The 25,742-nt window shown below is 43.0% G+C and overlaps 1 protein-coding gene across 5 annotated transcripts in view; it reads right to left on the bottom strand.

Moving 5' to 3' along the window:
• LOC100114448 (visual system homeobox 2) overlaps window positions 1–25,742 on the bottom strand; it is a 61,517-nt gene that overhangs the window by 18,560 nt on the left and 17,215 nt on the right. For 3 of the 5 annotated variants that reach the window (XM_016981439.2, XM_016981438.2, XM_031922704.2), the window contains exons 4-5: window positions 8,933–9,023; window positions 6,755–6,884 (exon numbers count right to left, since the gene is read on the bottom strand). In XM_016981439.2, coding sequence (XP_016836928.1) covers window positions 6,755–6,884; window positions 8,933–9,023 — 221 coding nt within the window. The remainder of the gene's footprint in view (window positions 1–6,754; window positions 6,885–8,932; window positions 9,024–25,742) is intronic. The other 2 variants (XM_031922703.1, XM_031922706.1) reach the window with 1 other exon arrangement.

Raw genomic sequence — 25,742 nt, 5'->3', positions numbered from 1 at the left:
ATTTGCCAATAAAAACGAAAGATATATGCGCGAGCATGTAACGAAGTCGTATTCTCGCTAACTAATAGGCAGGCAGTTGTGTCGTTCGAGACGACGGCCATTTTGTACGTGAGTTTTGCGCTCTTTCTCTTTCTCTCTCTCTCTCTTCTCTCTGTTAGGGGCGAGGAAGTCGTCGGCGGAGAGTATAGGAGGGGAACGAAGCAGAGGGAGAAAGAGAGCTCGCGCTTGAAACTCGACGCTCATTCTCGCGCGAGGGACAATGCGAGATCGAGTCATCTTTTCAGATTGTTTTGGTTATCGCCTTGAAAAGGTGGCCTGGAGAGAGAGAGAGAGAGAGAGAGAGAGAGTCTCAGACCGCCAGCTCGCGCACACACGCTCGACTCAGCGTTGTGCATATAGTTCCGTGCGCGCGTGTTTATTTGCGCCGAGAGAGGAGCTGACGAATGTGTTGACAGGATTCTTATTCTTGAGAGGCGAGCGGCCCTCTCTCTGCCTCGCGTCTTTTTACTTCTTTCGCTATGTTTTTTTTGCTCCTCTCTCTCTCTCTCTCTCTCTCTCTCTCTCTCTCTCTCTCTCTCTCTCTCTCTCTCTCTAGCTATAACGCCTCCGTCGGAGCGAAATGTTCGTGCGTCGCTTGAAATGCGATAGTGAGTGTAGTATACTGTTTTCATTGAGAGGCCTACATTCACGGAGAAGAGAGATTCGCTAAGCCTGCATCAGTAGTGGACGCTTGGGCTTCACGGTTCTCTAGTTTCTGGTTAGGCACGATAGGTGGCGCATATGCACGCTATCGTTTCCTTGATCTCAATCCACGTGCCAAGTCTAGATGTAGCTGCGTGTCATTTGCGTGAAAATTGCTTTGCTTGGCATGCTATTTTCTTTACTTTATTAATTATTCTTCTGTAAAGGTGTGTATACATAGTCATCACTGCGAATAAGATGTAACAATGTGCAGCTATCAACAGGACAAGACGAAAAGACTCCGTATGCGCGCACTCGTGTATATCTACGAAAGACAAGTATTAAAATTTATCCGCGCTCGCAATTAAACGATCTTTAAAATTTAAATAAGATACTACTTAACCTCCTTCGTTTTGGATGCCTTTCATTAAAATTTCAAAGACGCGTTTCCGGACTCTTTTGCTCTCCTTTTTAGCTCTTCTTTTTTTTATCCAAAAGGCTTTGACAACTCCTTGTGACTCGTAATAGCCACCCTTATAGCACATCACTTAGAGGTGCCATGCATATAAGCAGCACTCGACGGTATATAACGAACAAGGTATTTCGTCTGAATGGCAGCGGTCCAGTGAGAATTACTCGAAAACTTATTTTACATAATTGACGCTTAGGCATAATAAAGTCGCTTCTCTCTCTCTCTCTCTCTCTCTCTCTCTCTCTCTCTCTCTCTCTTCTCTACCTGCGGTTTTGACTCGCTTCGAATGAATTTCATATTCAATTAACGTAGTGTCATTATTCTCTTGAGATTTTGAAACCTGTCATGAGTATGATTATCCTTCCCTCTTATAAAATACGACTTGCCGTACGTATTTTAATTCGTTTCGTTCTTGAATATGTTGCAAAGGGGCCTTTTAATCCAAAACTGGCAGTCGAAAAAACGGTGTAATTATACGAGAGCCAGAATACAAGTATAAACGCGCACTTTCTTTACTAGGCCTCTTTTGAGAAATTTCTTTGAGTCTGCAAAGGGCCTCGACACGATGGCATATTTTACGCGAGGGAGTCCTAACAGTGCAACTCGCTGAAAATTTCTTGCGAAGCTGTAACTACTTTTCGTATATAGTAGCCCACAGCAGGAGCACCGCGATGGAACCGGAAAGAAAAAAGTGGTTGAAGAGTCTCATCTGTGCTCCTTACGGATGACTTGCAACTATACGCATGTATATATTCGTCGTGCCCTATACGCGTATTTCCAACAGGCTAAGGTGCCTTCTCGACTCCACGCCCCACAACACTCTTGCTAGATTTTCTCATGTTTCTTTCGTTTGAAGGTAAGTCTCTTGCTCTCTTTTGTGCTGTCGCTACTTCCCTTTTCGCTTTCTGGCCTCTCTCTCTCTCTCTCTCTCTCTCTCTCTCTCTCTCTCTCTCGCTGCGACTCGAAGCAATTCGTCTATGAACTTAACTAAGATTGTACGCCGAGAGTCGAGATTTCCCTCTTAATAGGACACTCTCGGGAGTGAGGCAGAGCTGAGAACGGGGGACCTTGTGACATTTCAATTTCTCGAGAAGAATGAAACGAGGCAAAGGAAATTGTCGCGAACTGCTGGGCTATATTCGCGCGCGTCGACGAGCGGTAACGAGTACAAGTAACTTCGTCAAACGAGCTCCTTTAGCCGTACGCACGACGAGAGGATAATTGAACATTTTTGTGTCATGCTAGTATTCGATTCTGTTCTTTTACCGCAAGAATGGCAATTAGCGCGTGCATAATCACCTCGTGTGTTAATTTTGCGAGTCGAAAAAAGGGTCAAAAAGCTGTTATACGTGTAAAGGATCAAGTCAGCCAATAATAAGCATTTCGGATTACCCCTCTCGGCGACGGCAGCTGGGGAAAAATCAGTTTCCATCAATATTTCCCAGCGCGTCGGATAGCAGTGTGCTAATCAACGGCTTCGATCGATTATTCCACGAGGGTCTACACGGAAAAACCCGCGCGCGCGAGCGGGGCAAGGGTTCGGCAGTCGGACCTAGTTCGAGGACTCGTCGAGTGTATAGTTAAGGGGATATATTCACGAGCCTCGCCGGCGTCGCCGTCTTGCAGAAGAACTCGTCATTAGCACCGACACGCTAATCCAATATTAATCCGATAATGAGAGCTCTTTATAATTTTCTCCTAGTCACGGCAAATAAATCCAACCTCCATATAACACGCGGCGACGGACGGATTCGAAGAACTATATTCTTTTCGCTGCATGATTAACGAAGACCTGCACGCGTGTGCGCGAAGGGAGAGAAAAAATTGGATAAACATTGTTCGAGCGACGCATATCGTAAGATTGAGATCTCACCGAAATCCTCCTTCGACTCTCATACTCTCTACGCGTATAAGCATCGACTCAACAACGTTGCCACGGCACAAACTAAGCCAGCTTTATGTAAATTCACGCACAAGCCTCGCTTTTATCCTCGAGTGCGATGCGCGCGATCCCTCCTCTCAAAAAAGTCCCTATTCGCGAGCGTCCCTATATACGTATACGACGAGCCTGCAATCTGGCATATATTGATCCCTCTCTCTCTCTCTCTCTCTCTCTCTCTCTCTCTCTCTCGCGATAAAAAGCTCTTGAGCTCCCAACAGGCAGGCACTGAGAAGCTTTCGGATATAATTTTCGCAACCCTCGAGCGTATACACACGAGCACTCGCTCCAAGCTCTCTCTATAGCCAGAGGTTCCAAGCTGCAAGAGTCTATCGGGAATCGCCTGCCAGCAACGATACACCTCACAGAATTAAGACCGCTTGTTCGCGCGTGTCCCCTCCTCGGCCGTCGTCGTCGTCGGCATTCACGCCAGTGGCAATCGAGGCGATCGCGTTATCCGATTATTTCGATATGTTCCATATCGCGGTATACGGGAACGAGGTGCGAGGAAGTCTATGGCGGGGGGCGTTGCTCGTCCTTTTTCAGGGGCCGCGAGGGGATGAGAAAGGAAGGGCGGGAGGCCCCGGAAGCTATAGGTTGACCCTTGCACGCGGCGCGGCCGCGAAGAATCGGTAGGCGGAAGTCTGCGAAAGACATTTCGATTAACCTCGCAGCGGGTGAGCGCTTATGTGCATTCACGTTCTATGTACGCTGTGTGTAACGCCGCAGTCGAGCGAGCTTTTTCATTTTTCTATTTCGTTTCTCTGCGCGCCTCTGCCGTGCCGTCGATTAAGTGCGCATTGTTGAAGTCTCTCGCCACGTGATAAGAATAATTATACCGTTCGCGCTCTTTCGGACGAATTAATACGCGCTTTTGTGATATTGAAAATCGTACACGTAAAATACTCGAGGAATTACGACTATATAGTATAAGCCAAACGGCAGAGGGAAAAGAACTCGAGGAGCACCCTCTCTCTATTAAATCGTTATAGAAGTCCCTTAATTCGAGTCAAGAAAAGCTCATTATAAGAAGTCGGCCTTGCACCCCTGGCTTTCCTGAAAATCCGAGTTAATTCAAAGCGATTCCATTAAGGGGAGGTAGTACGCACTGCACATTTCGAAGGGACTCGTGCAACCATCAACCTTGTCTTGCTACGCGCCCACAGTTCAACAATAACACGTCGCCGTCGCTGAGCGCGTACGACCGCAGGTATATAATCCTCGCATTGTATAATAGCTTCGGGTAAGAGAGAGGGTTACGAGCATCAAGAAGAAGAAGAAGAAGAAGAAGAAAATGATGCGTGCACCAACGAGGCATCGGGAATGAAGCAGGAGCATATGCGATAGCCCCGAGCGCTAAGCTGAAGGTGGAAAAATTAAAGAAAAACAGCAGCGCACCGCGCAAGCTGCCCACGGCGTATAAGGATATAATACGCTTAGCTCAAAAACGGCGGCGTTAAGGAACTCCTCAGCATCACGAGTACACAGTATAGGAGCCAACCAAAGGCTCGACGTGTGCAGCGAGAGGGAGAAAGATTCGCGTCGCGAGGCGAGCGCGGGGTACGAGCCTGCAGGAAAGGCTCGAGGAGAAAAGTAGGAGGCAGAGCGGCGCGGCGCATACACACACACACACACACACCGACAGGAAACCCATCGCGGGAGGTGGGGGGCACAGCCGCACGCGCGCGCGCCCAGGCAAAAATACATCCGCGCTAACGATTATACGGCATCACGTGCATCCCTCTCCCGGCTGCGCTCGCACATGCCCCCACGCATACGCGCGCAATAGTAGGAGCTGATGCATACGCGCCTGCCTCGTTAGTGTGTGCGCGTCTGCCTCCCCTTCGGCCGCGAGGAAGAACTCGCGAGAGCTGAAACAAAAGACGTCTGTACAGAGGCAACGCTCGCTGCTGATTGGCCGGTCGACTCGAGGCCCGCGGCTCTGATTGGCCGCTCCAGGACCGCACCCACCCTGCAATGGCCGCTTTGTTGCTGGCGCACTCGCGCCTCTGTCGCTCGCTCCTCGCTCGCTCTTCCCCGAGAGAGAGAGAGAGAGAGAGAGAGTGTATAACGTGGATACGTGTGCGTGTGCACGCATTATGTACGTCCTCGCCTCACCCCCATTCATGCTTTCCGCCGTGCGCGAGCTTCCTCTTTCTCTCTCTCTCTCTCTCTCTCTCTCTCTCTCTCTCTCTCTCTCTCTCTCTGTATCGCGGCGCGACGCGTTTTTCTGTATGCCTTACTCGTCTTGAACTTTTTTTTTCATCCAGCAAACGCGTTACTCTAACCTCGTTCGCGCGTGTGTGTGAACGAGTATGCATGTGAAGTATGACTTTTCCTCCCTCTTTCTCTGTTTCGCTCTCTCCTCCAATCCGCGGAGTGAATCTCGCATTTTCGTGATACGGCTGTGTGTGCGTGTTTCTGCGGGTACGGTTATACCATTGTATCGAAATATCATTACGGCATATAATGAGCGTTTCTATCCTCGCCTCCTTTTACAATTTTATGGGCCTCCATTTAGTGTATACTTATATGTGCATAACCAAAAAAACTAACTAAAAAAGGTGCGATTACCAAAGTTTAAACTCTTTAGGAATTGTTGACTCTTGCAAAGTGAGGTTTTTCATCCATTTGCAAAACAAAGATCTTTATATTTGAAAGGTCGGAGATATATTTCTATTCTATATATTTCTGCTCTGCCTCCATTTCTCTTTCTACCAACGGCGACATCAAATTCAACAGTATTCTAAAACTTAACACTGCTTTTGATACGTGCGATCTACAATTAACTTTGACAGATTATCAAATATGCAGCCTATTATAGATACAGGAATTTTAATTGCCCTTATACACACTTCTCTACAGCCTGTTGGATAAAAATAATTTTATTGAATTTTTATCAATTAAAGCATATGCAAGCAGTTACAATATATGCGGCCAAAGCAATATGCCGAAGAAGATAGTTTTAACATTGGTGAACACCGCTATATATACTTTCGACGTGCAGATTACAATGAAGAAAAGAAGAAAGAGTCTGAGCGCCACCTATTTCACTCATTATAGTCAGAGTATCTCGGGAGCCAGTAAATTCAAGCTGAGCGAGATAAAGGACTCGTTTTATTTTACTATTACAGATTTATAACTGATTTTGGACATCGAAAATGGAATTAGTAACTAAATAACCAGTGCAAAAAATACCAATTGCATGGTTATAATTGATACTATAACTGCAATTTTTCCACGCATGCTCGCATACTGCTGACGTAGCAGATCTTTTTACCATAGCAGATTAACTCTCGGTGTTTCGAATCTCAAGTTATTTTAATCCAAAGCCTGCAATTGTCGGTTGCACAGGCACGGACACTAGCGCCACTATAGCGTAAACGTGTGTATCCCTCACACACCGACACAGCGCGTTAATTATTGATGGATCACTGCGTAAAAGGGGAATCGATTTATAGATAGCGCAGAAATGTATTTAAATGTTGGCAAAGACTACATATTAAAGTCTTGTCTTAGTTTTTTAGAGTGTAGCAGCCTCGTCTTTTTAATCGAATGTACAAAAATGTATGCATAGAATGTTGGTAAACACAGTTGAAAAAAACTTGCGATGATATAAATTACTGATAGTAACGATTAAATTCATTAATAATATGGCTTACCTGTATCCTGTCTTCTGGAAGATCTGTCCTCAGACTTAACATTTCGCGTGCGTAGACATCAGGGTAATGAGCTTCTTTGAATGCCGTCTCCAGCTCCTCCAGCTGCTGAGACGTGAAGATCGTCCTGGAGCAACAACCACATGAACCTAGTTATATGCCATTACAACTCTTCTCTTAAGTCTAACCCTACCGAATATTCTTTTTTATAAATCACTTAATCGTACGTAATGCTACACCAGTATTCTAGATACAACTATTTTTTGAATAATTGTTTCTACATTTGTATCAATGAAAGTATATTCTTTATAAAGACTTCATTCAATACTTGCTAAATTAAACAGTTATACAGTATTTTTTAGCGATATTAAAGCTATTGAAATAAATAAAATATTCGCAAAAACTGTTTATTAGTATACGAGCTCATGTTAGATAGGGAAAAAAACTGTACGATTCTAGACATATTAATCATTAGTTCAGCAAATTGACGGTTACCCGTCGATACGTATTGACAGGTGCACATCTGCTGAGTACAAAATATCACTTGTCAAAAATGAAAGTCATTTCCTCTGCAATTATGGTCTTATTAAGCTCCTGACGCCTATCAAAATCAAGTTATAACGTTTAACTTACGTATATAATTTCAACGTGTAAGCATTAAAATTTTGTCATTTGTAACAAAGAATTAAGCATGAAATATATTTTGTATAAAAAGTAAAGCAAAAAGGGTATACATCAAAAAGAAAAATGTATATGTAATGACATTTATTTCTTGATATACATAAGTCTATAGAGATATTGTTTTATTTGAAGTTAAATATTTTGTTTTTAAACAAAATATTCAACTTTTAAATATATTATAGTGTGCTGTATCACTAAATTAGTTTGAAGCAAGCTATACGTGCCAATGAAGATGCGACGGTGTTGAGTATCAGTATTATAATCAATAATTACTTAGTCCATATATATATATATATATATATATATATATATATATATATAAGGACTAAGTAATTATTGATATTGAATATGAATTCACCATATATATATATATATATATATATATATATATATATATATATGGTGAATTCTACCGGAAAAATACACTTTTTTGGTTGCAAAAACCGCGAAAAACAAATGTTAAAGCACGCGTCCACAACTTTGTTTTTCTTATTGTACATGTTTAGAACAATGCAAAATCACGTTCCAACACTGAAAATGGCCTTGTGACACTGTTTCCCGGGCCAATCAAATTCGTCGAAAAACAGCCATTGTTCAACGGCATGTACCTAATGCATAAGGACACAAATAGAAAATGTATTACGGTAGAATGAAAGAACGGGGAAAGAGCGTTGAAAATGCTTGATTTGGTCAAAAGTTACGCATAATCGAAGATGTGGAAAAATCATGAAAAAAGATACAAATTTCTTGAATTCGAAAAATCTTGCAATTTTTAGGATTTTTCTGCATTTTTAATTATGCGTAACGTTTGGCCAAATCAAGCATTGTGTACGCATTTTGTTTTAAATTAAAGCTCTTTTTCCGTTCTTTCATTCTACCGTAATACATTTGGTTTTGCATTGTTCTGAACATGTACAATAAGAAAAAAAAGTTGTGGACGCGTGTCCCAACGCGTTTTTCGCGGTTTTTATAACCAAAAAAGTATATTTTTCCGGTAGAATTCACCATATATATATATATACATATATATATATATATATATATATATATATATATGTGTGTGTATTTAAATATATTTTTTTTTATAATAATAGTTAGGGAAAAGTCTTAATAAGATTCTTCTTATCCAAGTGAAATAATGCGGCGTATGATTTGATCAAAAAGCGTAGAATGGAACCCCGAAGAAAATAAAGAAAGAGATTAATGTGGACTTAAAATCTTTTTAAAATGGCCGACGTCGTATAGAGGGATCCGTTAATTAATTTCTTATAGCGCAGCTTCATGGAAGACATTGGATGAAAGAAATTCTTTCTTTCTTATTTTGTTTGCTGATTTTCGGGCTGCGAATCATTGTGAAATCTCTCTGCTCATATGTAAATTTTTTTTATTAAGTTTATTTTTTGCTGGAGAGTTTATACAAAGATGATAGTTGCGGACTGCAGTAAATAAAAATTATTTTAATCTATATTTAAAAAAGTTAAATTATTATCAGGGCCTCACCTATGCCGACGTTTCTTTTTCTTCTTCTTACCGAACCCTGAAAGTCCATCAACTGTGAAGTCTTTTCCTGATTCGATACTATGCCCAACACCTGCAACAAATAATAAGGTCCATAAAAAATCAAGTTAATAGTAACTATTAGAGGAATAACAAATCATCTTGTGGTATAAAAATTGTTTCTATACATTTTCGTTTGATTGTCATAATTACGCAAACGATAAATAGAATAAGTTGGATCAAACTGATGGAAGAAAGTTATATTTGAATGAATATAAACCTCATTATGGAAGGTATATGTTGATTTTTGAATTAATAATATTAATGTATATAGCCTTGTTAAAAATAACTTTAAAATTACTTTAGCTTGATTAATGTATCCGACACTTGCAGCACTTTTAATTTTAGCAAATCATTAGTCTATAATAATACTCATTAATTTAAAGAAGCGTGTTAAATCGCACAATACACTGACAGTGTCTATAATTGATGATTATTCGTGAATACCGCGTACGACTGCACACGCTGAATATCATATTACTCATTACACCCGTCGCACCAACAGCTTCCGACTGATTATAACCCTCCAGTCAGCAAATTCATTTACTCTAACGTGAAACAAATTTTAATTACATGCCCTACCTTTGAAACTCAAATCATTTTACTAAATCAATATTTATTCTATGCTAATACAGAGTTTCCAACTACGCGAATATTGAAAACTTAATAAACACACATAAACTGAAGGATAATGCGTATAAATTATTCAATTCTTCATTTCTTTTAACTTTGATAAGTCATCTATATAATCCAAGTGAAATTGATTCAAAGTTAAAGACTATATGATTTCTGTAGATCAAATTTGCATGGTTTAGAACGAAAGCTTGATACAGAACAAAATTTTTATAGACTGAAAGTAATTTTTCAAAATACTCGGATGAAAGCATTTATCTATAGGTACATTTCTAAATCATTCGTCATTTCTGAATTTAATTAATAGAACTAAACTAATTATAAGGGAACACTTATACAGGTATATTGTAATCGCGCTGACGAGTAGCGTGGCAACGGCGTACATCGGCGAATTAGAAGAACAGACGAAATTCACAGATGAAATTGTGTGAATTAAATTGAAAGCGCGATGCCAAGTTTAACGAAATACATGCACACGCGCGCAGGCATCAGAGGCGCCGCGCGAACATATTGGCGCAATATTCGAGCGCGAGCAAGTCTTTGAGCTTTGCTAATGTCGCGCGAGGGCGCGTTTCCACGCACACGCATCCACACTCGACGCGTCGATATGGGCATACGCACGTACGCGCCTATACTTGTGGAATAGCCGTGTATAACTATATGTATACACGATCGTGCGCGCGGGTGCGTAATCACGGCTACAGCGAGATGCCGTGCGAATTTTCGCGCTGCGAGAACGCTGGTGGCGGCCGCTCGCGAGGGGCTAATTAACTATTAATTAAGAGCTTAATTCCAATTATGTGTCCCTAGACTAATTGGACTTCGAAGCGAGAGAGCGCTGTTAGACGCGGTTATTCGTTTATTGCACGTGATCTCGTACGTTCCTTTCGTGCTTTTTCTTCTCTTTCTCTTTCGCTCTCATTCCTTCTCTCTCTCTCTCTCTCTCTCTCTTCTTCTTCTTCTCTCTCCCACTCTCATTTTCGAGCTTATTAGGCAGCGGAGCCGGCGCATGCGACAACTGCACTGAACTAGCGGATTCAAGTGGCCGCAGGCTTTTCTTCGATTAAGTCATTTTATAATGATCAGCTATCGATCGAATTTCCAGGTCATAACGATAATTAATAAATGTTAACACAATTGATGAAAAGTGTAACGAGTTATTAAAATATATAAAATAGTTATTAAAATGGTGATGTCGCCGTGCATTTTAAATCAATAAAGCTAATAGTGTAGTACAGAAATGATAGCAAAAGCTGTTTTTAAAATGTTCATTTTCGACGTTTCACATTGGTTTGTCCTTATGGCTAAAGTCTCACTTTCTGCCATTCCTTCTCTTGCTATATAGTTTGCTTTTTTCACGATTATTTAAATTTGTTTGCAGTTTACTTTTCCCTTATTTTTCTTTGTTCTATGCTACTTTCTGCTCTCTCTCTCTCTCTCTCTCTCTCTCTCTCTCTCTCTCTCTCTCTCTCTCTCTCTATACCTATATATATAACAGACCAGAACTTCTATAACCAGGCCTACTTTGTAATCAGCCTATTGAAGCTGTTTCTTTGAAAAAAAACTTAATAATCATGATTGTCTAACTGACTTATACATGAAGCGATTTAATAAATACAAAATTGATTTCGAAAGAAATTCTTAAAATATATAAGCTGAAAAATAAAGGAAGAAAAAAAACCGAGTCGAGCTCATAGAAAATATCGAAACGTATAAAGAGACAAGCATAGCACATGTGCGCACGTAGAGAAAGCTCGCACGGGGAAACCACTAAGAAGCCCAAGGAAGAGAATCGAGATAGCCGGTAAACATAGACACATAAACTTTAAACTATATAACCAGCGCATACTGGCAAGCAGCAACACATGCACGCAGTAGGACTCACACCTATGCGACGCACACAAGCTCGCTAGACCGGAGCAAAAAAGGGGAAGCGGATGCTCGACATATACAAAGAGGGTGTGGTGGTTAGGACGAGAGAAGCGAACTACTATCACTCTGTATATACTTTAGCAGTAGCGGCAGTAGCGGCAGCGGCAGCAGCAGCTATTGCTCGCGCGAAAGAGGGAGCGAGAGAGTCGCGCTCGCGGTGGGTGCGCGCGTGTGGGGACTGGTTGGTTACCAGGCAACGGGCAATAAAGGCAAGCCCGGATAGCCAATGGCGGCCCTCAAACTACCCCCCGTCGGCCCCCACCCCCTCTCGGCGCAGTGCTCCTCGCGGGGCTGCTCTGCTTGTTTTGCCAGGAGCCTCGCGACTGTATAAGAGAGTGAGTGAGAGAGAGAGAGAAAGAGAGAGAGAGAGAGAGAGAGAGAGAGAGAGAGAGAGAGAGACGCAGCGAGAGCCTTCGCTTTAGTAGCTGTTATGGTCTTAAGCCCCGCGGCGACGGCGACGGTGGCGGCGGCGCACACACACACACCCTGCTATCCTCGCTCTGCATACATACATATGCGTGTACACTCGCAGATGGAGCGGCGAGCGCGTGTGGGTTTATACGGGAGAGGAGGAGAACGACGACGAGGACGACTATCCGTTGCGCGAGGCCAGGGATAATTGATATTCTAATCCGCGCTCGAATATCTCGGGGAGGTCCGTGCGTCGGCAGCGCCGGTTAGATGTCGGGAGTCCAAATTCGCGAGGAATCCGCTCGACCAAAGGAATGAGAGACGGGCCGAGAGCCGAGGAAGGCAGTTCGACTAAAGCTGTCATATAATCAAGCGAGCACGGTAATCGATTCTGTATTGCCCTAATGAGGCGGCGCCCCACGCGTCGGATATACCTGAACGAGTGATTCCTGCTGGCTTTTCGAGCCGTATGAAAATTTGACGTTTCGAATTGGCCGCGCTATAGATTCGATTTGGAAGTATTATTCCGAGGATCAGTAGCTAGTTATTATTTTCTTCGTGTCAAGGTCTTTTTTCAACTTCTACAGACTACTGAAAAAATGCTGCTTTCAAAAAGTTTTCCCTTGTACAAGTAAGTGTTATATCTCACGAAGTAATTGCTTTCCGTCGAAGATTGCAAAATTCGTGTGAAAATACGATTATTATCAACCACTGGCTCTCAAAACATCTGCAGTAGTGCAGGTCCGGACTTCGTCAGCCATTGCAGTTTCTGACGTCGAAGCGTTATTAACAAGTTACAAAGCTGTACTACTATACGCGTCTTCAAAAATATTACAGATTTTATTCGCGATTATATTAATTTAGTGGAATATCGTGAATGCCGGGCTCTCGGAGCACTCTATGAAATTTAATTCATGGCGAGCCCAGAAAGTAATTATTTAGTAATTCTACATATTTAGACGAAGCACGAGTACTTAAAGGCGAATGTGAATTTAGAAGTAAACGCGATTTTTCAAGCTCAGTTTTCGCTAGAAATGTTGCGCAAGGGCTATTAATTTAAATTATACACTGCTCCAAACCTCGCCCTCTTAATTTCTTAAAGTGAATCTACACCAGCATCCTCTCACTATTCTGAACGAATTAATTACAGCGCTGAATGACTCATATTCCGCTGCGTTCGCGTTGAATTTCAAGATAATTTTATAGAAGCCGAATGTACGAATATTGCATATTTTTCATTAAATTCAGTTATATATAAGTAATCATCTAGCCAATCGAACGTACCGTTGGAAACTGTTGTTCGAACACGGACGTAAAAACTAAAGTCTCTCAACTAAACTCACACACTAGGTTGCAGGAATGGCGTGTGGCAAATTCGCGTCGTGCAAATGGAATCGCGCGAAGTGTTAACACACGTCGAGTCGAGGGTCGCGGCTGCACGCGCGCAGTTGCTCTCTCTCTCTCTCTCTCTCTCTCTCTCTCTCTCTCTCTCTCACTCACTAGTGCTCATCGTAACGTCGTCACGCACGAGGAATCGTCTTTATGTCGTCCCGCGGGACCAGACGCCCCAGCATCAGCGAGAGAGAGAGAGAGAGAGAGAGAGAGAGAGAGAAAACAAGGGAAAGAGAAAAAACCGTACGACTACGTGTGCGAGTGTGAAAGAGAGAGAGAGAGAGAGGAAAGACGATAGGGAGAACCTGTAGGATAGATGGATGGGAAGAGAAGTGCGGGAGTGGGTGCGAAGGAACGAGAAGAAGTGGCGAAAGACGAAATGTAGAAGGGATTGGATAATTTTTTTTGAGAAGCCCATAAGATTACGAAGTTATTTGAACGATTGTATTGTCTTATATAGAATAATAGTATTATCAGTGGCTCTAATTACGTAGCCTCATTGTATTCAAGCACATCGTAATTAGATGTTCGTACTCTTGGCAACCACTTGCAATCACCGGGCTCTTGAAAATCGCCCGACGAAAACGCCAAGCGTGAAAATTCTTTCCAGTGAAAAAGAATAAAACGCGAGAGAGTTTGCCCGAACCAGAAAGAGTAGAGCGGAGAAAAGAAATAAAAGCTGCAGGACAGGAGTGTACGGCTGGTGATGTGTAGCACTCCCGTGGGACGTCTTCCACCGCCACTTGTCCGTATTAAGTCCGGGTACTAATCCCGAAATTTAATTTGGAAATCTCTTTCAGTGCTCTCCACCACCCTCTCTCGATTCTCCCTCTCTATTTCGCTTGCTCTTGCTCTCTCTCTCTCTCTCTCTCTCTCTCTCTCTCTCTCTCTCTCTCTCTCTTTCTCACTCTCATTTTGCGGCTCAAATAGACGACATTACGTACCCTGTGACGGACGCGACGCTGCACTCGCGCGCGCTATGTACACCAGAGCGCTGCAAGACATTTTAAACTGGGAATTACGGCTTTGTAGCGGGTAATTGAAAATTCGTTTCAATTCTCCATTCTCCTTCTCTCTCGCGTTCCTCTTTCCTTTCTTGTCCGTCTGTGTACATTACCAGGCTATATATAAATCGCGTCCTTGTTTCGCTGACAGTATGCCTGCAGGTTTATGTTGATTTTGTATATTCACACCTATTACTTTTCTGTCAGGATAACGTTCATCGAAAATTTGATGTTATAGATTTTTTGGTTTTTAGCAAGGACATATTTTATTTTTCACAACAATTATTTAAATGAAAAATTAGTAAAACGATGCTTGAACCAGATTTTTAATATAAGGACAGTGATTAATCATCACTGTAAATCTGAAAGCCTCGAACCTTGGCTCAGTGACAGTAGATGGCGCTTTTGGTACGAGCAGTATCTGACATGCTTGGAACTCGATAAGACTAGCAAGCATTATCTTTATAATTTAAAATACAAGCTACACATACCGTCACTGCCATTTTAGAGAAAATTAATCAACGGAACGAAGAAAAAGAAGCAATTTAATCTCATATGTACCAATACGAAAAAGCGTACAAAATAGTCGATAAACGGTGCGCACGAGACGAGCTTAGTGGGGGGGGGGGGGGCTGGGTAGAAGATCGAATTGAGCAAATTAATTCGAGCCCATAAACATCGCGGTGGCATTAGCAGCTTACGACCCCCGAGAGCTAAGCTGCTGCCTCTGCTTCTCCGGTCCGTTACAAGTGTTTTACACGATCGGGTACAAGCTCGGGAAGAGCGAAACATACGCGGGGGTCCCTAATCTAGCGAGACGTCCCCGGGGACGATGTTGCGTACACGCGCGCGCATCTAGTCGGTAAGCAGGCGCGGGTATGATACGCTTCATTCAAGTCGCTCTGGGATTGAAAAACGATCAAGTGCGACTTTCTCTCCTCCTTTTTTTTAAGCAGAATGGCGCTTTGGATAAATATTAGATCGAAAGCTCGCTGAGAAATCGAATCGAGAGTGCTGGGGTGCACGGACGCGTTGAGCAAACATGCTAAGCGTGAAAATTGCGTTGGGTTAATAATGCATGCTCTGCCGAGAAGGGGATGATTAATGGGCGCTTATACGCGAGTGCGAATTTCACTCGCCTTGTAGTTTTGACAATCAATGCTGTTGTAGGGGGTGATTTTCACTTTTCAATTAACTACTGCGACAATCGATGTATATTTTGAAGCGTCTGCGGCTTGCATTTTGAGCTAGCACCTAACTCGTCATATAGTACATGGCTCAGAGCAGAGAAGTACAAAGGGAAGACAAATGGCGAAAGAGAAAGGTCGCGCGGATAGCTGCGACCTTGGGCATATCCCGTGTATACGTACGGCAGTGTATAGCAGCACCTTCCGAAGGCTCACGTCACAGCTTGCGAGAAAAGGAAACCCACGCATGGCTCGCTCTTGACGCGGACAATGTCGCGTGCACAGTTAAGAGCCTAGAGTTCGTACATAAGTATAATGTACGCATCTACGTGGCTATAGAAGGGAGCCGAGGTGCTAGCAAGGTGAAGAGAGGAGAAAGAGTCGCGAAAAAGACACGAGGCTTGTTTTCGGGCAATCAACACTTGGCCCATTGTAGCCGACTGGCAGCTCAATAGCACGGCCATCATAATATTCGCACCAGTTCTCGGTACATACCCTATACACGCACGCACACGCGGAATGCGAGCGTATACGCAGTTGAACAAAGTTGCGCGAGGTGTGAAATTTGAAATGAGAGCAAAAAAAGACGGCGGTTCGCCGTGCAGCGGATAGAGAGAATATACGTGTGTGACCCTCTTTCGGCGAGACTTCGCGCGAAATATCCGATCTCCCGGGCTTTGTCACGACTGTTTGCACGATTAGGAGACTCCGGCCTTTGTGATTCTTGCGGAGTTGGGGGTCGGTCGCGCGGTGCGAATTACACTATAACGCGCGAACCAGAGAGCACGCATGTGTATAATGTAATTCCTGCGATGATTCAACGGCATCGGTTACGTGGATGCATACTTTGCCTCTACCTTTTTTTTTAAACGTTTTAAATATACTGCACTATGTTGGCATCTATAGAGCTGATGCAAGAATCTAAAAACCTTCTATGTAATAGCTCGAGCAGTATAAGAGATTCTATAATATTCGCTATGGATTTTAAAGTAAAATAATTCGTTTCTTTAGTACAAAAGGCGCGTAATTGACTCAGCGTCAACTTGACGATCAACTGCGCGCGTATACGCAGGCGCGTGACGCGGAATCCAATTAGGCAGCCAGTCGACTTTTTTCTTTGTGATAGAAAATAAAACGCAAAAAGAGAAGCCCGCGTGCCAAATAAAGCGCGCACGCCGAGAGAGAAAAAACGACGCTGCTACAGCGAATCCTACTACACGCGCGCGTGTGTGTATCGAAACAGAAAAAGCCTCGCGGACGTTTTCACGTGCTGTATGCGCGCAGAGCCCGAGGAGAGAGGGAGACGGTGGTGAGGCGTGCGTTTTCGGACTGAAACATTTAGGGTCGCAAAAGGGTTTCGTTGTGGGGGACCGAGGCAAACGCGGCTGCCTAAGGTTGCCTTTAGCATTTCTGAAATATCTGCAAATTTAACGCGCGAGCGAGTCGCCCCTTTGCCTACTGCCGGAAAGCGCGGTTTTCATACGTGCGCGCGCGAGAGTAAATTGCGAGTGTGTCGCGGATTATATGAGGGATGCGACGCCCTGATGGAAAAATAGTGCGAGATGCGACTGCTGAATGAGAAATCGTTTTGCTGTTTCGTAGGATCGATCGTGTGTATTTTAAATTTGAAGAGCACGCGTGGTGGACATTGTAATTTTTCCAAGTGTACGTACTTTGTATTTGTAAAAAAACATCTATATATTTCCAAATGAACTCCATAATTTTCACCAAGTAGAGCATCAGTTATACTCCTAAAATTTCAAATGTACGATTGGCTATCTGGTTTGCCATAAGAACGAATCCATATCACGAAATATCAACTAAATTATACGTCAGACATTAAGAGGTTAAATGTTTACCCAGTAAAGTTCGAAAACCATAGGAATAGAGCGAAACAAAGGCCCCGCGTATTCGAGAAAATAGACGCGGACAGGAGCGTCAGTTAGATCACGAGAGTAAGAGAGAAAGAGAGAGAGAGTCAAGTCATGTGTGTGGGTTCAGCACAGCGAGAGCGAGAGGGTATATAGGGACACCCCTTTCTGAGTTGCGGGCGCTGGGCAGTGGTGCGCGCGGGGCGCGAAAGGGCATAAGTCAGGAATTCCGGGCATGCAGTATATTGCACGAGCGCGCTCCGGTTATAAGCTATAGTCTCGCTCGCCTTCTCTCTCTCTCTCTCTCTCTCTCTCTCTCTCTCTCTCTCTCTCGCTCCGCAGCCGGGCATGGCATGCACAGCCATTTACTTCATTATGTCATTAAGCTTAATGGCTCCCGCCCGCGCACCGGCCCTAACACGGCTGTAGGCTATAGCCACTCTTCGCAGTGGCGCAGTTCGTCCCCATTAACTCCCGGTGGCTTCCTTTCTCTTCCTCGTCCTCTCTCTGTCTCGTTCCCTCTCTCTCTCTCTCTCTCTCTCACACTCCCTTCGCGCCTGCTTCGCGCCGGTATTATCTCGCTTTAGCTCACGTTCTAACTCTTCTCTCTTCGTTCGCACGGCGCTGTCCTCTTCAGCCCTTCCGACGCCCTTTCGCGATCTCTTGTTCGTCCGCGCTTGCTTCGCTCAAACTTCTTTCGCTGCCTTATTTTTCGTACTTCGTCGTTTTTTTTCCTTCCACCCCGCCGAGTTCCTTCATGAGATCACTTGAATTATGCAGCTTTCTACGCGTTGAGTCTATTATATCCACAGCTGAGGGTTAATAACGACCGAGTGCTCGTCCTCTCTATTGTACATCTAGTGAATAGAGTTGCGGCGCCCTCTTAATTTATCCGTTTTCTTTTTTTGAAAAAATATAATCGTTTGCTTACCCTGTATTACAATACACCGTCGAGCACACCTCGTAATTTCGAGTTTCTTCGTCATTTCCGATAATTGGAAACTGCTATTTCTAAGGCTCCGCCAACTACTGGTGCGCGTGAATAGAATTAGGCTTTAGAGGGATAAGCTCCGGCGGTCGTCGTAGGTACCGCCCGCTCGTACGACGCGACAGAACAAAGAGCATCGACTTTGCACGATTGCTTCGCATTTATAATGTTCTAGCGGTCCCCTCGACCTGACAATTCTCGAGGCAAGCGTATAGCGAACTATAAAAGCACACACAACTCGTTCGTCGACCAGGTAGATTATATTTACCGTGGCGGTTCGCCCGGCAATCGTGTTCTTTGTTTGTACTTTTCAAATGGAAGATTAACGTACAAATTGCTTCGTCATTCGGGGGCGTATAACACCGATTTCTGTTTTGCTCGCATTTGAAAGTTTGCGGTGACACTCGATTGTTATCTGAAGGATCGTCAGAAGCGATTGAAGGTTCTTTGTTGGATGAATATAAAGGCGCCAATAAACCTCAAACAAAAATACAAATGTTTTTCTCGAAAATATAGTGAAATTCGTGTCATGTACACCCGATTCAATAATTAACCGAATTAAGGAGAACTGTCACGTCGTACAGAAATAATAAGCACTTAAATACTATTTAAAAGCCAAGACGAAGAGCGTGGGTTTGTTATCTTTTCTCTTCCTCGGAACATTTCATCGAGTTCGCATCTTGTCCCGCGGTTGATGCCAGTTTCCGGACGTCAAAGCTCACACATACCTACACCGCTGCACACGGAGGAAGCAGCAGCAGCAACAGCAGAAAAAGAAATCACAGTGACAACAAGAGTGGCTCATCTTTTTTCTGCCTGGCGCCGAGTTTATCTGGAAGCGCGTGTAACGTTTCGGAAAAGGTGTTGACCGTCGGCTGTTTGCGGAGTAACCCAATATTTCTGTACGACTTGGCGCCAGACAAACTCGGCCCAACTTCTAGTGTACGGGCACACATGTCGTCCTCCAAATATAGATTTTCAGCTCGGATGCGCACGCGGGAGCTTAATACGCACGCTGCGCCGGCGTTGCAATTAGAAATGAACTCTCCCCGGTTATTGGGGAAATCTGAGCCCGATCGAAAATGCGTTGGTTTGCGCAAATGCGAAGTGCGAGATATATGACGAAGTGAGATTTCATTAGGGTCGTGATTGATTACTGGGTATCCTGTGCTTGTCGACTAATGCAGTTTTGGAACATTTATTTATTTTGTTCCAGTACGCTAATTAGCCTTATTCTGCAATATAGCTAGTATCAGGTATAAAGAGCATTATTATGTGGTACAGAGGGGAGGAGAAACAATTTGTGAAAAATTAATTCTCGCAAGCGTTTAAGAGAACAATAGTAATCCTACACAAAATGCGAACAAAAGCCAAAGCAGAGTGCCCGAGTTTAGCTTGGCAGAGAACGGAGCAGCTTTGACGTCTTGATCCTCAGCTACCCTAGCGCGCACCTCTCAACTTTTCCATCCGCATACGTCCTCAGCATCGTGTGGATTCAGAAAAAAAAACATACCCGTGTGTGTGGGTATAAGCACACATACACGCGCGCATACATACAGCGATCTCTTGCGAAGAAAGAAGATATTTCCCAACAATAAGCTTTTTTCGCGCGCTCGCTTGCCTACTCGTTGGCGGGGTGTGTCGCGTGTCGCCGGGTACTTCGCGCGTCGGATCTCCGGGAATTTTTTCGACCATTTGCTCTTTTCGCCGCGACCCTCTCTCGTCGTCCTTTTCTTGCGCCCCTTTTGCGCCGATCCCCGGGCACACACACACCGGAGGATCTCTGCGGAAAATCGTCGCGCGATTGTTGACAAGGTGTGAATCTCTCGCGCTCTCCCGAACCCTCAAAAGCTGCGCGACAATGGACCCAAACCCATATAGTGCGGCGCGCGAACACGACAATGAGCTGCCAGTCCACAATGTAGGCTGTGTGTGTACATTCGTATATATAGGTAGAAGAATCGCGATGCATATGTATATGACGCGCGAACTTATAGCCGAGTGTAGGTAATATCTATAGACGCAAAAATGACTGGTGTAGAAGGAACGAGGAGGGAGCAGGTCGCTTGTTGTGCCGCTGCTGAGGTATGTAACAAATCTTCTCCCGTCGATAACTTCTGTTTTAACTTTTCTTTTTTTTTCGCTGGTAATCGGCGCGAGGATTTGGTTGTGTTGGTTTTTTACTCGTCAGCGGTGCTAAAGCACGTTGCGCAGTGAGACTCGTATTGAATGACTTAATGAACGGCAAGGAGTCTAATTACGCCCGTTTATAATCACCTTTTGCCGTTGATATTGGCTGATCGATCGGTTTTTTTCTTAGTTTTTATTCTGCTTTGCTTGGCTTATAAGAGGAAACGCATTATTCGATTTACATCGTTTGATAATTTTTAAAATTTTGTTCGAGCATTGAAAAAGGCCAGCTTTATTGATTCGTATCAAAATAATCGTCGACAAAAATCTTTCGCTCAATCGCACAGCATTAAATCTGTCCCAAATGGGAGGATCCAGCCAGCAAAGAAATCTACGGCGTTTAATAAAGCCTCCTGCAGTCCTGAATCGAATGTTCACTCCTTTCCCGCACCTCGTTAAAATAGGCATCGTGTAATTCCCAAGTACACAAAGGTGCCCATTTTCGAGGAGAAAGCGTGAAAAGGGGACATTGTGGCAACTAGATATCCAAAATTTTCATCGCTGCCGCGCCTACCACGCCTACGGATGTCAAAATATTTTCGGTACGTGTACACGTCTGCTGGATTAATCTACGGCACGTTTAACAAGCGTACACCTTTCCTCTTTTGTCCCATTATACGAGAGATCGTGTCTCTTGTCGACGTATTTAAAGGATATTTGTTATCTTTCTGTATAGCTATAGGAATCTTTGCAAGAAAATAATAAAATTCAGTGCTTTGTTTATTTTAAATCAAAAACTACTGCTTTAGAACAACATTATAACGCCTCTCTCTCGTACATCAGCAGCGCGTTAAACGCGACACGGGTATGTGTAACTCAAGCTCTGCGCAGTCTAGGCATACATAGTACAGCTATAGACATCCGTTTTGGCACTAGCCGTTTCGTGGTCGGTACTTCTCGCTGCGTGTACGCGGAGAGTGCATTTGCACGTATGTCCGTGTGCGTAAACTCGAGCTCGCCTCGCGCGTCGTATTCCTATTTTAATACGCGTTCGCATGTACGTATGTGTATGCGTGCAAATGTACACGTGAGTGTGACTATAGGCGCGAGGAGACTGTTGTTCATTGTCCTGTGCGATGGTGGGATATGGCATCCTGCCATCGAATCCCTTTTGTCGAGTGTTACCAGCTGAGAGCCAAAATGGCTTCCTACACTATTACATGACGTAACATTATTTTGCGTACGTATATAGCGATCGAGTACATGCGTGTATACGCAGCTTCACCCATGCGCATTCGTGAATGCGTCGAGTTGTGTGTGTAGTTAGCAGAGGTTCAAGAATCGATTTTGAACGTCGTGCCGAGACACATCGTTTGGCTTGTCTAGCGAGAATATAAAAGCATTATATTATGAACTGAAGAAAAAGGGTGAGCGTAAATTGAAAGAAGCGTCTGATGGAGAAATTTGTAAAAGTTTAAAAGATGTAAAAGTTTGTTAATCGGCTTACTGCACAATGTCGTAGGCGACGTGCAAGTTGGAGACTTTAAGGAGTAGGAGCTTCAATCAATACATATAGCATGAATTAGAAGGAAATTTGATAACGAATGAGGTGTATAATGAAAGCAGAGAAAGATACGAAAACAATGCAGCTTGACTCAAAACAGAAAAAAGACAGACAATAAGAGAACGCGATCAAGAGCGAAAAGCTGGAGTATAGAAAAGAGAGAGAAAATAAAGAGAAAAAAGGTTGGGCTATTCAAAGACGGGGAAGTAAATAAAAACAGAGTGAGTCACCTGAGATCCTATTCTGGGGCCGGACTACATTCTGGATTGGTCGGTTCGCTCTCGCAGGGCGTGTGTTGTGCTTTTCAGCATACACACCGGGTAATTTGTTATGGTCGTAGTACCTGTACATTGATGTATGTACAACCCCCACAAGTCCTCATAGTTCGACGTAATTTGCAATAATTTTTACATGTGATTTTTTAAGAACTATTATAGTACAGGGGTTTGTCCAACGGGCTTGTTATCGGGGATATGATCGATTTGCTATTTCTACTTTCTTTTGAGCAATTCTTGTCGCGGGAGCGCCCAGGCACAACGCGATGACTGTCAGGATATTATTTGTCAGGCACCATTTTTTTACTCCTTTGATAGACTGTTTCCTTACTGCTTAGGTGAGTTTCAATTTTGGGAACAGCTGAACGATGTACTGTCGCTTGGAATAGCCTTAAAATAACACAGTCACTTTCTATTAGACATGATGCGATAATACTTTTTCGTAATGCATTTGTTATTGCAATTAATACCACGAATTAAAAACGTGATTCGACTCTCGGAATAAGCGTCGTGACGTGTCGAGCCGTGACTTTAAAAACTTTAATAACCCGAGGCAGTGTGAATTCGTTATATATAAAAAGCAGGCTGAAGGGGAGAAAAAACTCTCGCGGGCGATCTGCTTATCGACGCAGTGGCAGTAGCATCAGTCCGCGTATACCGATATATACACATACATAAAATTATCTACTCCACCTGGAGGTGTCAAGTTTACGGCGCAGCATCTTGTCACGAGTGCCTTCTATCTGCGCTCAAGAGAGGCAATATATCGAATGTTTATCGATGGTGTTAATTATAAACACTGCAACGCCCGCCTGCGACAGCCGTCGCGTGAAATCCACTCGAGAAATAATAAGGTATCGGAGGTGAAAACGTATACGGTAATTAGTGCGCAAATTCTATATTTGTGACGCACGTCGTGAATTTATTTAGTCATACGAGTTTACTTCAACGATATCACGTACGATACGTTATTTTAAAGGTATACCTATTGATTGAATGAGAAGTCACTACACGGAAAAAATGGTTAGTTGTGATAACCAAATTGCTTGGGAAAATACGCACCAACTATTTTGTTGGTATCATTGACCAAGTAGACTTAGTTAAGAAAAATTGGAAACCGTAACCAACTATATTTTTTATCTTAATCAATATATTAGTTCCGATTACTAAAAAAATAGTCAAGTTTGTTTCCAGAACGATGAAGAAAAAAATTTTTCTGATTTTTTTACTTTTTTTTATTTATTATTATTTATTTATTTATTTATTATTAATTATTATTATTTATTTATACATGCAGATTATTTTATAGACCCGTTTACAAGTGTGCTATATTTTTAACATTTAATTTACATGTTTACAATTTTATAATACAAATTAATATATCTGAACACAACTTCTCCCTCACTGGGGATCGAACTCGGGTCCTTCAAGTCCAAAGGCGGAGACTCTGTCGTCGCGCTAGCGATGCAATTGGTAAATAAGAAAATTTTTGAAAATATAAGCTGCAACTCGTATTTCAACTAATATCTTGGGAATTACAACAAAAATGTTGGTTGACCCACTATGAAAACAGTAATGTACCAGAAAAATTGTTGTCCTTACCAAGTAAATTGGTTAGTAACCTATAAAGTCGTCTTTTTCATTGTAAAAAAGTCGGCTTGGTAAAATTAACCAAGCACTTAGTTCTCATAACCAATTTTTCATTAACCAATTATCACTTGGTTACCACAACTAACCATTTTTTCCGTGTACGTAACTTTGCTTTCGACTCTTCAACTTTTGTCTGTTCCTATTGCAGTTAAAAATTATGAGTGCAATGAGTACTTATATGACTCAATAAATGAATCTCTTGAAAGAAAACAAAGGGGCGACAAGTTAACCTGCCCTGCATCCATACAGACGAGCCCCTCACTAGAAAGTTGAATCCAAAATTGAGCGAGTAGACCGCGACGTCGCGCCGCTTTACATTTAAGCTTTATTTAATGCGCGGCTTGAGCCTCGCGGCAAATCGACGCGCCAGATGCTGCGTGTATAAATATGCATGCACGCGCACTCGACTAATTAAGGCTGGCTCCGTCGCGATATACACGCGTGTTAATTCTTAATTAATTATCTTTGTCGCGACGAAAGTTGGCTGCTGCTGCTGCTGCTACGTCTACCCTCTCGCGTTTCTACTATTCCCCTTCCTTTTACGATACTAGCGACCTTTCACACTGTTTTCTCGTTTCCGCTCGCGCTCGGCTCTAGTTTTATATGTATAAGACCTTTTTTTAGCCCGACTTTGCTAACTAGCCGCCCCTGCGCTTTTAAATAGCGCATACAAAATAAGCTGATAAGCTGCACACCGGCAGTTCTACATACCTAATTACGAAGATATTCGAAAAGTGAAGAAAAGCTTCGTGAACCGAGTTTTTTTTTATTATGCAGGGACGAAAGATTTGAATGTAAACCGAATGAGGTCGTACACGTAAAGGTGAAGTATCTTTATTAAAATGAAAATTAATCAGCGTTAAGTAGTCTTTCTTTAGGTTATTAAAAATTTAAGAAAATTATATAGATTACGCTACTGAAGATGGCAAAACTATTTTACAAAAATTAATATATATAAACATTTCATAATACGTATGATTCTAACATTAACGCGCAAAGCTCGTCTGGAGATGCCACATAAAGTCATTTAAAGAACGCAAGTAGCTTAACGAGATCATTATGCAAGTGATACGATATTTCTCGTTAAAAAATTTAGCCTCCTACATGGACGCGCAGTTAGCTTCTCAAGCTTCTCTTGGTCACGGACGTAAAAATAATGGAAAATAAGAAACGAAAAGCCTTTTAGCCCTGCCAGGCGGTATTTTCCTTTGCCGCTCTCGGATCGGACCTATTACGCTTCCAAGACTCGGCTCGCGTTCCCACACAGAATCTCGAGGCTCTTTCCTTCGCGTATACGTATACGTGTGAGTGTGTTTCCTTTACGCGATAATTTCTCAAAGCTAACTGCTCCTTTATTCCCTTGCTGTCTCCGAACTGCCAACAAAATGGCGTTGCGCGACCGCAAGCCTGCGCCGGCAAACGCCTGCTATTTTTTATTTTGCCAAGACCAGTTAACTTTCCCTTTGAGACGCTAGTTTACGAAGCGTTTTTCTCGGTTGTGGCTTGCTTTGCAACACTCTTTTTAGCTATTTATCATGAATATTTTAAGGTTGTTTTAATATAATTGCGAAAACACTTTTTAGTCTATTAAATCGAATATAAATCATAGAATATCGAAGAGACGGCTGTAGAGAGCTCTATACGATTAGATCAGGTTTCAAAAGTACGTATAACGATGCATTTGTTCAATAGAAACCATGTATTCCAATAATGCCA

The sequence above is a fragment of the Nasonia vitripennis genome, chromosome 1 (assembly GCF_009193385.2).
Source record: "Nasonia vitripennis strain AsymCx chromosome 1, Nvit_psr_1.1, whole genome shotgun sequence".
Lineage (NCBI taxonomy): Eukaryota > Metazoa > Arthropoda > Insecta > Hymenoptera > Pteromalidae > Nasonia > Nasonia vitripennis.
This window is presented reverse-complemented; position numbering and strand designations above follow the sequence as displayed.